Raw genomic sequence first — 13,491 nt, 5'->3', positions numbered from 1 at the left:
TGTTTTGGATTATTTGGCCCTGAAACTCAATTTGAAAAAAAGTTATTGACCTCAAATATCTTTGGAGTCTTGAAAAATTTTTCCCAAGCTCATTTCTAAATGTCATCAAGAATTTTAACAAATATAGCTTTGTCTTAAGTATGTTTATAGCCTATCAATGGTGGCTGCAAATGCTTATTTACACAATTTGGAAGATTCCTCTAAGTAGAATTTAACCCTGATGTGGTGGGGTAGGTAGTACACAGAGGTAGATATTTATTTAGAAGCCAGTTATAAAAATATCCTAGAAGCTAGACCACTGCAAATCACACTGAATACTCCTCATTAGATTTTATTCCTAGTTCATGCAGAGAAGTCATGAAACCTAGGTTTCCCACACTTCATTCTGATAAGAGGTGATTATTGAGACAAAATTGGGAATGATTTGTTCCTAAAATACATTTTGATGATTTCAAAATTCTTGCTATAAACCTTGGTTCTCTTTTTCTTTCACTCTGTATGTCTGATTGTTAAGCAAATCCCATCATATCTCTCTTCAAAACAAATCAAAATACTTTGTCAGCTTTCTGTTGTCACCTTTGTTGTCACGAACTTGGTCCAAGCAACCATTAACTCTCACCTGGATAATTATAATATGTATCTGTTACAGCAACATCCCACTCCTGGTACTAATTTCTGTCTTAGTTGGTTTGGGATGCTGTAAGAAAAATACCATATACTGGGTGGCTTAAATGACAGAAATTTATTCCTTGTAGTTGTGGAGGCTGGGAAGTCCAAGATCAAGGTGCTGGTCTATTCAGTTCCTGGTGAGGGTCCTCTTCCTGGTTTGTAGATGAATGCCTTCTTGCTGTATACTTACATGGCAGAGAGAGAGAGAAAGAGAGAGAGAGAGAGAGAGAGAGAGAAAGAGAGAGATAGCACCTCTTCATGTTTCTTCTCCTTCTTCTTCTTCTCCATCTTCTCTTTTCTAGAAAGAGTCTTGCTCTGTTGCCCAGGGTGGAATGCAGTGGGTGCAATCTTGGCTCACTGCAACCTCTGTCCCCTGGGTTCAAGCAATTCTTATGACTCAGCCTCCCAAGTAGCTGGTATCCATCTATCTATCTATCTATCTATCTATCTATCTATCTATCTTTCTTTCTTTCTTTCTTTCTTTTATTCTTTAAGATTTTTTTCCTTTTTATGGGTAAATGATGTTACTTAATATCTTTTTTTGTTTTTTTTTAAGCTAGAGTCTTGCTCTGTCACCCAGGCTGGAGTGCAGTGGCATGACCTTGGCTCACTGCAGCCTCCACCTCTTAGGTTCAAGCAGTTCTCATGCCTCAGCCTATTGAGTAGCTGGGATTATGGGCATGTGCCACCACACCCAGCTACTTTTTGTATTTTTAGTAGAGATGGAGTTTTGCCATGTTGACCAGACTGGTCTCAAGTTCCTGACCACAAGTGATCTGCCTGCCTCGGCCTTCCAAAGTGTTAGGATTACAGGAGTGAGCCACTGTGTCTGGCTATATGTTGTAAACAGTTAAAAAACTCATTTAGTATATAATTTTATTTATTTACTTATTTGAAATAGGTTTTCACTCTGCCACCCAGGTTGGAGTGCAGTGGCGCAATCATGGCTCACTGCAGCCTTGATCTCCTGGCTCAAGCAATCTTCCCACCTCAGCCTCTTTTGTAGCTGGGACCACAGGTGCATGCCACTACACCCAGCTGATTTTTAAATTTTTTTTGTAGAGATGGCATTTTGCCATGTTGCCCAGGTTGGTCCTGAATCCCTGACTTCAAGCAATCCTCCTACCTTGGCCTCCCAAAATGTTGGGATTACAGGCATGAGCCACTGTGCTAAGCCTAGTATATAATTTTAAATGGCCCATTATATTCCTTTGCTTGAAATATAATTTACTCAATCAATTCTTTTTGCTATTTCTACAGGCTCTTAGGTTAGTTCCACCAAAAAAAAAAAAATGGCTACAAACCAAGCTTCAGTGAATATCTATGTGATTCATATTTTCACATTTATGTGATTATTTTCTTAGGGTAGATTCCTGGAACTTTATTGGGTCAAGTGAATTGCAAATAAAAATGAAAGTAGTTTAGAAACCTTTGGAATGGAGAAGAAAGATCGAAATCTTGGGGTTCATGTATGGAATCATGTATGTAAATTGATCAGCACCATGCACTTAATTATGCCTTTCCTGAGTCCAAAAGACTGAAGAGTTTTACCTTTCATATGCTAAAATAAGAACTCAGAGATATAGTGATGTTAGCCTTTTATCGTTACAGAGTTTTCTAAATAGAAATCTGATATGCTTTGAGTATCTGCAATTACATGCTTTGTTAATCTTTGAATAGAGTGAAAGAATCCGCAGTAAACACTCAACGTGGTAAAAAGGAAAAGCAATAATCATGTTTATTATCTTGGATATTTAAAAATGACACTAAATTACTGAAATGATTCTAATTTGCCTTTGAAGTATGCCTATTATCGATGATCTCTTAGTTGCTAACATTTAAAGCATTAGAAATAGACCATATTATTTCAACAAGTCTATCTGAGATTTGAAATAATATATTCATAATAGACCATAAATTTCCTTTTTTCCTTGACTGGCCAATTCTAATACTCTTCTAATGCTCTTTTTCTCCTTTTATTTTTAGTTGACTTGTAATAATTGTACATATTTATGGGATATGGAACGATATATTGATACATGTAAACAATGTATAATGATCAAATCAGGGAAATTAGCAAATTCATCATCTTGAACATTTATCACTTATTTGCATTGTGAATATTCAAAATCCTCTCTTCTAGCTGTTTGAAAACTAAATCATTGTTAACCACATTCACCCTACTATGCTACAGAGCACTATAGCATATGCCATGAACTTACTCCTGCCATCTAGCTTTATAACTTTATAACCATCTTTATAACTTTATAGCCATTGACTAACCTCTCTGTATCTACCATCCACTATCCTTTTCAGCCTCTAATGATCACAATTCTACTCTTTGCTTCTGCGAGTTCACTTTTTTTCAGCTCCCACATATGAGTGAGACCATGCAGCAATTATTTTTCTGTACTTGACTTATTTTGATTAACATAATATCCTCCTGGTTCATCCATATTGCCACTCCTGACAGGATTTCATTCTTTTAAAAGGCTGAATGGTATTCCGATGTTTATATATATATCACATTTTATTCTCTATTCACCCACTGATGGACTCTTGTGTTGATTCTATCTTGGCTATTGTGAATAGAACTGCAATAAACATGGGGGTTCAGATAATCTCCTCGATATACTGATTTTCTTTCCTTTCTTCCAATACACTTTAAAGACTGTGGGCATGTGAAAACTGATAATGAACTTTGCTGGTGATCGGACATATCTCTTTTCCAGAGGCGAGAACCTTCTGTGCTTTTGATGTGTTTGTTATTACAGTTATGCCTGGCCGTGAACCAGGACTCTTATAAACCACTGTATTGTAGAGTTTGAAAATAAAATTGCTGGGTGTGGTGGCTTATGCCTGTAATTCCAGAACTTTGGGAGGCCAAGGCGGAAGGATCATCTGAGGTCAGGATTTTGAGACCAGCCTGACCAACATGGTGAAACCCTGTCTCTACTAAAAATACAAAAAATTTGCTGGGTGTGGTGGTGGTGAGCACCTGTAATCCCAGCTACTAGGGAGGCCAAGGCAGGAGAATCGCTTGAACCCAGCTACTAGGGAGGCAGAGATTGCAGTGAGCCAAGATGACGCCATTTCACTCCAGCCTGGGCAACAAGAGTGAAACACCCTCTCAAAAAAAAAAAAAAAAAAAAAAAAAAAGATGGTCCTCTGGAACCAATGTGGTAACACCATCTTTCCCCATGAGGCCCCATGAAGACCCTTGGCTGTGTGGATTGTGAGCACGTGTGTTCTAGACATCTGCCTCCGTTTTTGGAGATCCTAAAGGGTTGAGGCTAGGGGAATCCATTTTCTCTCCTGTCACTAAGTCCACGATGCCTTGAAGATTTCCTTGTACTTCTGCAAAGCATAGGTGTCCCAAAATTGCTTCCACTTTTCTCCTTCCCTGATAGGGCTTCTGTGACAATAATTTGCTCTGTGTCTGGGAAACTGTGTTGTCTTGAAAATGACAATTATTTCCCCCAGAGAGCTTACGTTCTAACTTAGTTTGATGAACGTCATCTTCCATGGTGTTAAACTCTGACTTATTGGTTATTTGCGTTACAGAAAATGTTCAAAAGAAAATGAGGAGAATAAGAAAGAGGTTTCTGAGAACTCCAGGAAACATGAGGAATTTCTGACTCAACTTCGTGACTGCTTGGATCCAGACGAGAGGAATGATCAGGCATCAGATGAAGATTTAATTTTAAAGGTGTCTGTATGCAGATTAAAAAGTCTATAAATGTAGTGGTGATTCTGACACGTGGCACGAAAGGAAGTGCTGTGGTTGAGTTTGGGGGTGGCGGGAGAATGGGGACAGTAACCCAAGTGTAGCGTTAATTAACTGTGTGACTTGGGACAAGTCACATCACCTTCTTGAGCCTCAATTCCAAGAGCTTTTCTAGTATTATTGAAATTAATTATTCTCCAAAAGAGAGTAATGGCTTTGTCCAAAATATATTTAGGTTGTCAATACCATTTCATTTTAACCATTTGCTTTAGGGAGTTTTTTTCCTTTTAGTTACAGCCAGACACATACTCACACAAAACCAGTTGAGTGTCATTTTTAGGATACTGATTGTGAGTTCTAAAGTACTGAAAAATTTTACATTAAAACCAAATAGCGGCTGGGTGCGGTGGCTCATGCCTGTAATCACAGCACTTTGAGAGGCCGAGGTGGGCAAATCACCTGAGGTCAGGGGTTCGAGACCAGCCTGGCCAACATGGTGAAACTCTGTCTCTACTAAAATACAAAATTTAGCCAAGCATGGTGGCGGGCACCTGTAATCCCAGCTACTTGGGAGGCTGAGGCAGAATTGCTTGAACCAGGAGGCGGAGGTTGCAGTGAGCCAAGATAGTGCCACTGCACTCCAGCCTGGGCCACACAGTGAGACTCCATCTCAAAAACAAAACAAACCAAAACAAAAACAAATGGCAAAAATTCTACTTTAATGGTAGAGTACCATTAAGTCAGAAATAAATAATATTAACTGAATAATTCACTTGGCCCATAGTGCTTCATTAGGGTACCTGAAAGTATTTGAGTGCTCGTGGTTCTCTTTGGCTATTTATAAACCTTTTGTATCCTTGCTTGCTGACAGATTTCCATATAGTCGTTTTTTTTTTGTTTTGTTTTGTTTTTTTAATTTAGAGAAAAGGTCTTGCTTTGTCACCTAGGCTGGAGTGCAGTGGTATGACCCTAGCTTACTGTGGTCTTCACTTTCTGGACTCAAGGGATCTTCCTGCCTTAGCCTCCTATGTAACTGGGACTACAGACATATACCACTATGTCTGGCTATTTATTTTATTTTATGTAGAGATGGTCTCGCTGTGTCATCCAGGCTGGTCTTGAATTCCTGGCCTCAAGCAATTACCCCACTTCTGCCTCCCAAAGTGCTGTGATTACAGTTGTGAGCCACCATGCACAGCACCCATGCAGCTTTTTTTTTTCTTTTTTTCTTTTTTTTTTAAATGGAGATGAGGTCTCACTAATAGTCCAGGCTGGTCTCTAACTCCTGCACTCAAGCGATTCTGCCACCTTGGCCTCCCAAAGCTGGGATTACAGGTGTGAGCCATCATAGCTGGCCCATAATGCAGCCATTTTTTTTTTTTTTTTTTGAGACAGAGTCTCGCTCTGTTGCCCAGGCTGGAGTGCAGTGGCCCGATCTCAGCTCACTGCAACCTCCACCTCTCAGGTTCAAGCAATTCTCCTGTCTCAGCCTTCTGAGTAGCTAGGATTACAGGTGCATGCCACCACACCTGGCTTTTTTTTGTTGTTGTAGTTTTGTATTTTTAGTAAAGATGGAGTTTCACCATGTTGGTCAGGCTGGTCTCGAACTCTTGACCTCATGATCTACCTGCCTCGGTCTCCCAAAGTGCTCGGATTACAGGCGTGAGCCACCATGCCAGGTCATGCAGCCATTTTTAAAAGTTACCTCTCAGCTGTCTACTAGTGAGCTTCCCAAATGTCCTCTCTGAAAGCTGCATGATGACTTCATTTGATTTTAGGAAGTATTCCACTTCACGAAGGGGTTTTGATAGCTGGGGCCATGGGTCCACCTGATGCTCTCATGGGTGCTGGATGGCTCTTGTCCTGCTCCCTATGGCTAACCTGTGACCGGGAGCTTGGCTGTAAAAGTCCACCTGTAGTTTGAGAATTATCTTTCAAGCCAAATGATGGGGAGCAGAAAAGGGAATTCAGAAGCTTCTTCTTCCATGACATTCTTTTCTCTATCAGAGACAATCTCTAGGTGCTAATCTGGGTGTTTCTATGGCATTAATCATGCCCTTGTCTTTTCTATATTTCTAATCCTTTGACTTCCAGAGTCTTGCTGACCGAGGAGAGCCTGCCCTTTCCAGCAGAACTTTCCATGTGACCAATCCAGGGCCCATTCCCCAGCCACCTCCTACAACTGGCTCTTACCTGCAGGCTACTGCCCCTTGCCCTAAGGCCCCCAGATAGCTCAGGACAGCCCCTATACCCCAAGAGCCACTGAAATCATTCAATAGCCAACCCTAAGTTGGCTTACTCTGCTTTGCTTATTCCTTCCAGTGGAGGCGACGATACCGCCTCTTGCCCACTTTTCTCCCTGTTTCTTCTGCCTCCCGACTGGCCCTGGTGCTTTCCCATAGCCCTGTGTGGCGTGGTGGGTTCCTTCCACTTGGGAACAATGAGTAAGAAACTGTCTTTTTAATGGCAATTTCTTCCTGGGATTGGTTGGCCTCAACTTACCTGAACAATAATGGAATCTGTATTTCATGACAGAGGATAGGAATCTGGAGCTTTGGCATCTCGGCCACGTGAGCAGGTGCCTGTCTTAAAAAGAAAAAAAAATAATTGGCCCCGATCAGGAAGTCGGCTGTATTGACCAAAACTGCCACCTCACTAGGTGTTCCTCAAGAACAAAACGGCTCCAGTTTTAAAACTGTTCCTTCACTTTCACATGCCCTCGTAAACACATGTGCACATGCATTCCCAAGGAACCACGCATTCCCAATAATTTGTTTGCTATTCATTCCTTCATTTCACAAATATTTAGTGACTGCTTACTATACACTAGACACTGTTCTGAGTGCTGGAGAGACAGCAGTGAATGAGACAAGACTATGTCTATGCTCTCCTAGAGATTTCATTATCAGGGGGTAAGGATAGTGAAGAAATAAGCAAATAAATATCTTCAATTGCCCCACATGGTGAAAAAGGTGCAATGCAGAGAAACAAATCAGGATGCAGGGATAGAGAGGGAAGCAAGTTACAGGTGTTGGAGACTGTCTGATGAGCGCCCCCCTGAGGTGGGGAGTTTTGCTGGCTTTTATTTTCCCCTTGTAAATCTTATAAATGCTCCCAGTTAACAATTCCAGTGCACAACATAGTAAGCAAAAGCCCTGCTAATCTCAATTCCCTGTGATAAACACTGAGCTGTTATTCACAATTTTCCTATGCTTATTTTAATTAGAATAATACATTTTTTTAAAAAGTGTAGCCCTGCGTTCTCTGTGTTTCCTCCAGGGCTACACGGTGTCTTGACTGCATTAAGCCCGAGTGGACAGGGCTGAAGGCAAGTCCCTTGCTTCATTGCCTATTGCAGCCTCTGTAGAGCTTCATCGGACCTGGAGTATTTAGCAGACAGAGGTTTGCTGATGTGTGTTCCGTCGGGATGCTTCTGGCTTCATTATCCTTGCCTTGTGGCCACCTTTTGGATAATCTGAACTTGACTGCCAGGTCTAAAACAGAGTTAAGAGGCTGCCTTGGAAAATGTGACCATTAGAGTCCACGTAGGATAGTGCTCTTACATTTTTCATATGATAATGCAGCCTGTAGATTGTCAATTGCTTAGGGAAAATATATGAAATTGTTAATTTTTATAGGACAGCTGTAATTGCTTTCTCTTCAGCTTAGAGAACTGTGCAAGGAAAATGAATTCATGAAAGGACAAATTGTGATTCTTGAAGAGACTATAAATGTCCATGAGATGGAGGCAAAAGCTAGCAGAGAAACGATCATGAGGCTGGCGTCAGAAGTCAACAGAGAGCAGAAAAAAACTGCCTCCTGTATTGAAGAGAAAGACAAGCTGAACCAGGTACGATGTATGAAGGATACGTGTGCATCCAGGACCACGTAGAGGAAGCAGAAATGGAAGAAATGGGTGTCAGATAAGCGCCCTAGAATTATTGATCACAATTTATTTTTTATTGATCACAATTTTAAGAGCCTGCACTCAGCAGAAGGGTTGGGGGTGACATGGGACAAAGTGACTTGAACAGGTCATTGGCTATATATATATATTAAAAAATGTTAATTTTAATTAATTAATTAATTTTTGAGAAGGAGTCTCACTCTGTTTCCCAGGCTGGAGTGCAATGGCACAATCTCGGCTCACTGCAACCTCTGCCTCCCGGGTTCAAGCAATTCTTCTGCGTCAGCCTCCAGAGTAGCTGGGATCACAAGCATGTGCCACTGCGCCCCGCTAATTTTTTGTATTTTTAGTAGAGACAGGGTTTCCCCATGTTGGCCAGGTTGGTCTTGCACTCCTGACCTCAGGTGATCTGCCCACCTCGGCCTCCTAAAATACAGGATTATAGGCGTGAGCTAGTGCCCGGACCTTATTTCTTTTTAACACAACTGTTGACACGCTCTGCACATTATATTTTTCTCTTTTTATTTATTTATTTATAACACAAATGGCAATATACTATACATTATTATCAATATAGCTATTATGAGTAATCTTATATCATTCTTCGTGTGGGAGGATATAGCAGAAAGACAAAATCCAAGAAGTAGACTCGCTGGGCCAAAGGACAAGGACCTTGCCATTTTGACAGGTATTGCCAAACGGAAGTGACTGAATTCTAAACTTTGATTTACACAGTGAATTGGCTGATCTTTTCAAATGATCTGGAACCTGTTTGAGCATGGGACTTAATATCATGTGTGTGTTTTTTTAACACTATATAATCCCTTGATTATATTTTCAAATTTTGTGATAAATTTATTATGGGATTAATAACAGTGATTCATTTCCAATAGCAAAAACGAGCTAGTACAATCAGTTAATAAAAGTACGTAGGAGAAAAATGAATGGCAATGGTCCAGGAGATGGAATTTAAGATCAGCTAAGGACTGGTGCTGATAAAGGCAACCTCCCTGGGGGTGAAGGCCTGTACTGGTGACCCACAGGCTAAGGAGGGGCCTGTGGAATTAGTGGGTGCAGGGGAAGGAGCTGCCTTTTTGGAAATTTCTTTGGGCACTTCCCTGTCTAGTGACATTACAGCCACACTGAGATGGGATAGGAAGTTGAAAAGCACAGTCATTATACTAATTTCTATTTTCAACCAATTCCCTGCATCAAAAAGCCCTTCGTACCACTGGCTTTATTCTCCTGACACATTAGCTCTGTAGAAAGTGCAAACTTTATTGTTGTCAATGGCCTCGTCTTCGTTAGCTTGGGCTGCCATAACACGGTACCGTAGCCTGGGTGGCTTAAACAACAGAAATGTATTTCTCACAATTCTGGAGGCTGGGAAATCCAAGATCAGGGTGCCAGCAGCATGGTCAGGTTCTGATGAGGACGTGTAGATGGCTGCCTTCTCCCTGTGTCCGCATATGTCAGAGAGAGAGCAAGCAAGCAAGCTAAGTGCCATGATGTCTCTCCTAAGGGCACTAATCCCATCACGAGGTCCCCACCCTCAAAACTTCATCAGAACCTCATCACCTCCCAAAGGCGCCACCCACAAATATCATTGCATTGGGGATTAGGACTTTAAAATATGGATTTCGGGGAAGACACAAATCAGTCCATAGTATTAGGTTGGTGCAAAAGTAATTGCGGTTTTTGCAATGACTTTTAATGGGATCAAAGTAATAACTTTCCATTATTTTTCACCAACATTTTCTTTTGAAAAGTTTCAAACACATAGAAAGGGTGAAGGAATATGACAATGACCATCCACCCATCATCCACCCAGATGCAACAATTGTTAGCATTTTCTTTTATTTGCGTTGTTATTTTACATAAGCAATACGTATTTGTTATTGTTACATAAACATATATATATTTGCAGAGCCACTTGAAAATAAGTTGCAGACATCATATGTATTGCCTCTAACTACATCAGCATATTTATCCTAAGAATAAGGACACTGCTCTCTGTAACCATAATACTATTGCTGCATCTGAAAATTAACTATAACACTGTAATGCCATCTGTGATGGTTTTCAGCACACACATTTTTTTTTTTAATATTCCTCCTCTTGAACATGGTCTGGATTTGTTGATTCCCTTCTAATCAATAGAATATGTCAGAAATGATGAATACCACTTTTGAGATTAGTTTATAAAAAGGCTGTGGCTTCTGTCTTAGATGAACTCTGTTGATCTCTCTGGAATCACTTGCTCTTGAGGGGAAGCCAGGGACCGTGTTGTGAGGTAGCTGTGGGGAGAGGGAAGTCAGCTACCATGTGGTGAAGACACTCAGCCACCTCTCGAGAGGCCCATATGGTAAGAACCTGAGGCCTGTCAGCTATCATGTGAGTGAGACCAGCAGGGAATCCTCCTCTGGTCAGTCCTGGGGAGGACTGCAGCCCTGCTTAACAGCTTGACTCCAACCTTAGGAGAGCCCCTGAGCCAGAACCATGAGCAAAGTCATGCCCAGATTCCTGACCCATAGAAACTGTGAGATAATCAATGTTTGTTGCTTTAAGCCACTAAGTCTGGCTTAGCTAATAATCATCTAGTATCATTCCACATTTAAATTTCACCATTTGCTACAAGAATGTCTTTTACAGCTGTTTTCTTCCCCAAATTGGGATCCTGCCTAGGTTAATTAACTGCATTTGTTGATTAGTTTCAGTTTTTTTTTTTTTAAATGGAGTCTCGCTCTGTCGCCCAGGCTGGGGTGCAGGGGTGCAATCTCAGCTCAGTGCCAACTCTGCCTCTCGGGTTCAAGTGATTCTCTTGCCTCAGCCTCTGGAGTAGCTGGGACTACAGGCATGTACCAACAGGCCCAGCTAATTTTTGTATTTTCAGTAGAGATGGGGTTTCACCATGTTGGCCAGGAGGGACTTGATCTCTCGACCTTGTGATCCACCCGCCTCAGCCTCCCAAAGTGCTGGGATTACAGGCATGAGCCACCACGCCCAACTAGTTTTTAATAGCATTGACATTCTGGAGAGTCCAGAGCAGTGGCTTACTGTTTCTTCACTGTGTTGTTTAACTTGTTTCTCTATATCTTGTAAACTTAAAGGTTGGATCTAGAGGTTAGACTGGATTCAGGTTAAGGCTTTTGGCAAGAATGTTTTAAAGGTAAAGCTGTATATTTCAGATTGCATTCTATTAGAAGGCAAATGATGTTAGAGTGTTGCACTGTTGGTGACCCTAAGTTTGACTACCAATGTCTTTGGTGGAAGAGTACATTTTTTCTCTTCTGCAGTTATGTTTCTGTGGAGTGATAAATATCAGGTTATTCCTGTTCCCGGTGACTTTAGCTAGTGATGTCAGCATCCACCGATTCTTGTCTGGATTAACTATTACATCACGGGTGGCAAAGTGGTGATATTCTAATTTCATTGTTCTTCCCATCTATTAGGTGGTTTTCTTCTATAAAGAAAAGCTTTCTTTATTTTCTTTGCTTTTGTTTTCAATTCCATGGATGCATGGGTTTTTCTTTATTTACTGTGTTATAATCAATTATTCTCTTTCAGTGCTCCAAATTCTCCAAATTTGTCTGGCAGAAGCTCCTTCAGGATGTCCCCTGTGACCTTGGAGCAGACTTAGTCTCTCAAGTCTTCCTTGATCTCTGACTGAAATAGTCATCATAGGCCCTCTTGCAATATTCAGGCCACTGAACTAAAACCAGCCAATTCTTTAAAGAGCTTTGGTTCCTAATACTGGGGAATGGTGCTTAGAAACCAAAATTTATGATTTAGAAGTGCTCATTTATTGAATACTTATCATTAACACAGTCATTGTGCTAAGTGATCAGAGAGGTTATTCACTTTGCTCAAGCTCACACAGCTATTAAATGGCAAAGCTAGGATTTGAACCCAGATCATTACACTACTGTACCTTCAGCAATAATTCTCTTTCCACATATAGTCACCGCTACATCCTACATACAAGTCTGATGCCAGAAACCATTTATTAGTCAGTGGAACAAAAACAATAAATAGCCATGCAAATGTCCTCAGTAACTTTCAATTCAGTTATAGCTACTAGTTATTAAATTATCAAGATTTGAATATTAGGAGGGGAGAGGAGGGGTTAAAAAGGATTTGACTATTAGGAAGAATTTAATATTTATTTATAAAAACGCATCTCTAGAGATCAGTAGTAGGAAATGGGTAAGGAAATGTGTCGTAATAGCACATTAAAAAACCAGAACTTATTCCTCTTCTTATGTAAGTGTCTTCACTTGTAAATGACTGATGCAATGTTGTTCAGACTTTGGAAACACATTCACGTTGGGATGAACTTACTGCCAAAATAATAAAAATTGTGAAAAAAATTATACGGGCAATAAAAAAACTTGAGATCTTTAATAAAGTACTTTATTCATAGGATTGTGACTCCCAAAGATTTATTACTCAAAAATACCGTCAAGTGGTTTTACTGACACATTAACAACCTCAGGAAGAGTCTTCATAATGCTTTCTAAAGCTCTGTTTTTGAGGTAGGAAACTTACTTTATTAGTGAAGTCCAGAAGGATTGCAGAAGTAGAAGTAGCCACAGAGCTAGGGTGTGGTTTCTACAGAACTCAGCTTTTCTGAAGACTCTACTTCAGTTCCTTCAAGAAAATCTCACAAATAAAAATGCAGTCATTTGTCATATATATGGGAAATATATTACTTGAAAAGATTTTTAGTAGTTCCTATGGAATGATGTTTTTAAAACTACCAAAGATTCTTTTTCTCTTGGTTATCTTGAAATAACCGAATGTTGAGGAAAGTAGTCATTTTGCCTTGGCAAGGCACACATACATTTCCTATGAATTCTAGAAGTTAAAATCAGTGAGAGCAGATGCTGACTTCCATGTTGCATTTAATTCTACCAGCAATAATTAAAGCTCAAAAATAAATGATATTCGAGTCAGGCAGGCCTGGGTTTGCAGTGACGTCCCTTATGCCTTTTGGTTTGTTAGCTTACAGCACTTTGGGAGGCCAAGGCAAGCAGATAATTTGAGGTCAGGAGTTTGAGACCAGCCTGACCAACACAGTGAAACCCTCTCTCTGCTAAAATACAATTTTTTTTGTTTTTTTGAGGCAGAGTTTCACTTTGTTGCCCAGGCTAGAGTGCAGTGGCATGGTCTCAGCTCACTGCCACCT

The 13,491-nt window shown here is 40.5% G+C and overlaps 1 protein-coding gene across 1 annotated transcript in view; it reads left to right on the top strand.

The window, feature by feature from the left end:
• The window catches only part of CCDC170 (coiled-coil domain containing 170), a 101,710-nt gene that overhangs the window by 30,063 nt on the left and 58,156 nt on the right, over nt 1–13,491 (top strand). Inside the window, exons 6-7 of the mRNA XM_012452235.2 lie at nt 4,234–4,378; nt 8,061–8,246. Coding sequence (XP_012307658.2) covers nt 4,234–4,378; nt 8,061–8,246 — 331 coding nt within the window. The remainder of the gene's footprint in view (nt 1–4,233; nt 4,379–8,060; nt 8,247–13,491) is intronic.

Source organism: Aotus nancymaae, unplaced genomic scaffold (assembly GCF_030222135.1).
Source record: "Aotus nancymaae isolate 86718 unplaced genomic scaffold, 86718_ANA_hifiasm-v0.15.2.pri h1tg000040l, whole genome shotgun sequence".
NCBI lineage: Eukaryota > Metazoa > Chordata > Mammalia > Primates > Aotidae > Aotus > Aotus nancymaae.
Note: the sequence above shows the minus strand (reverse complement) of the source record. Positions and strands in the feature narration are given on the sequence as shown.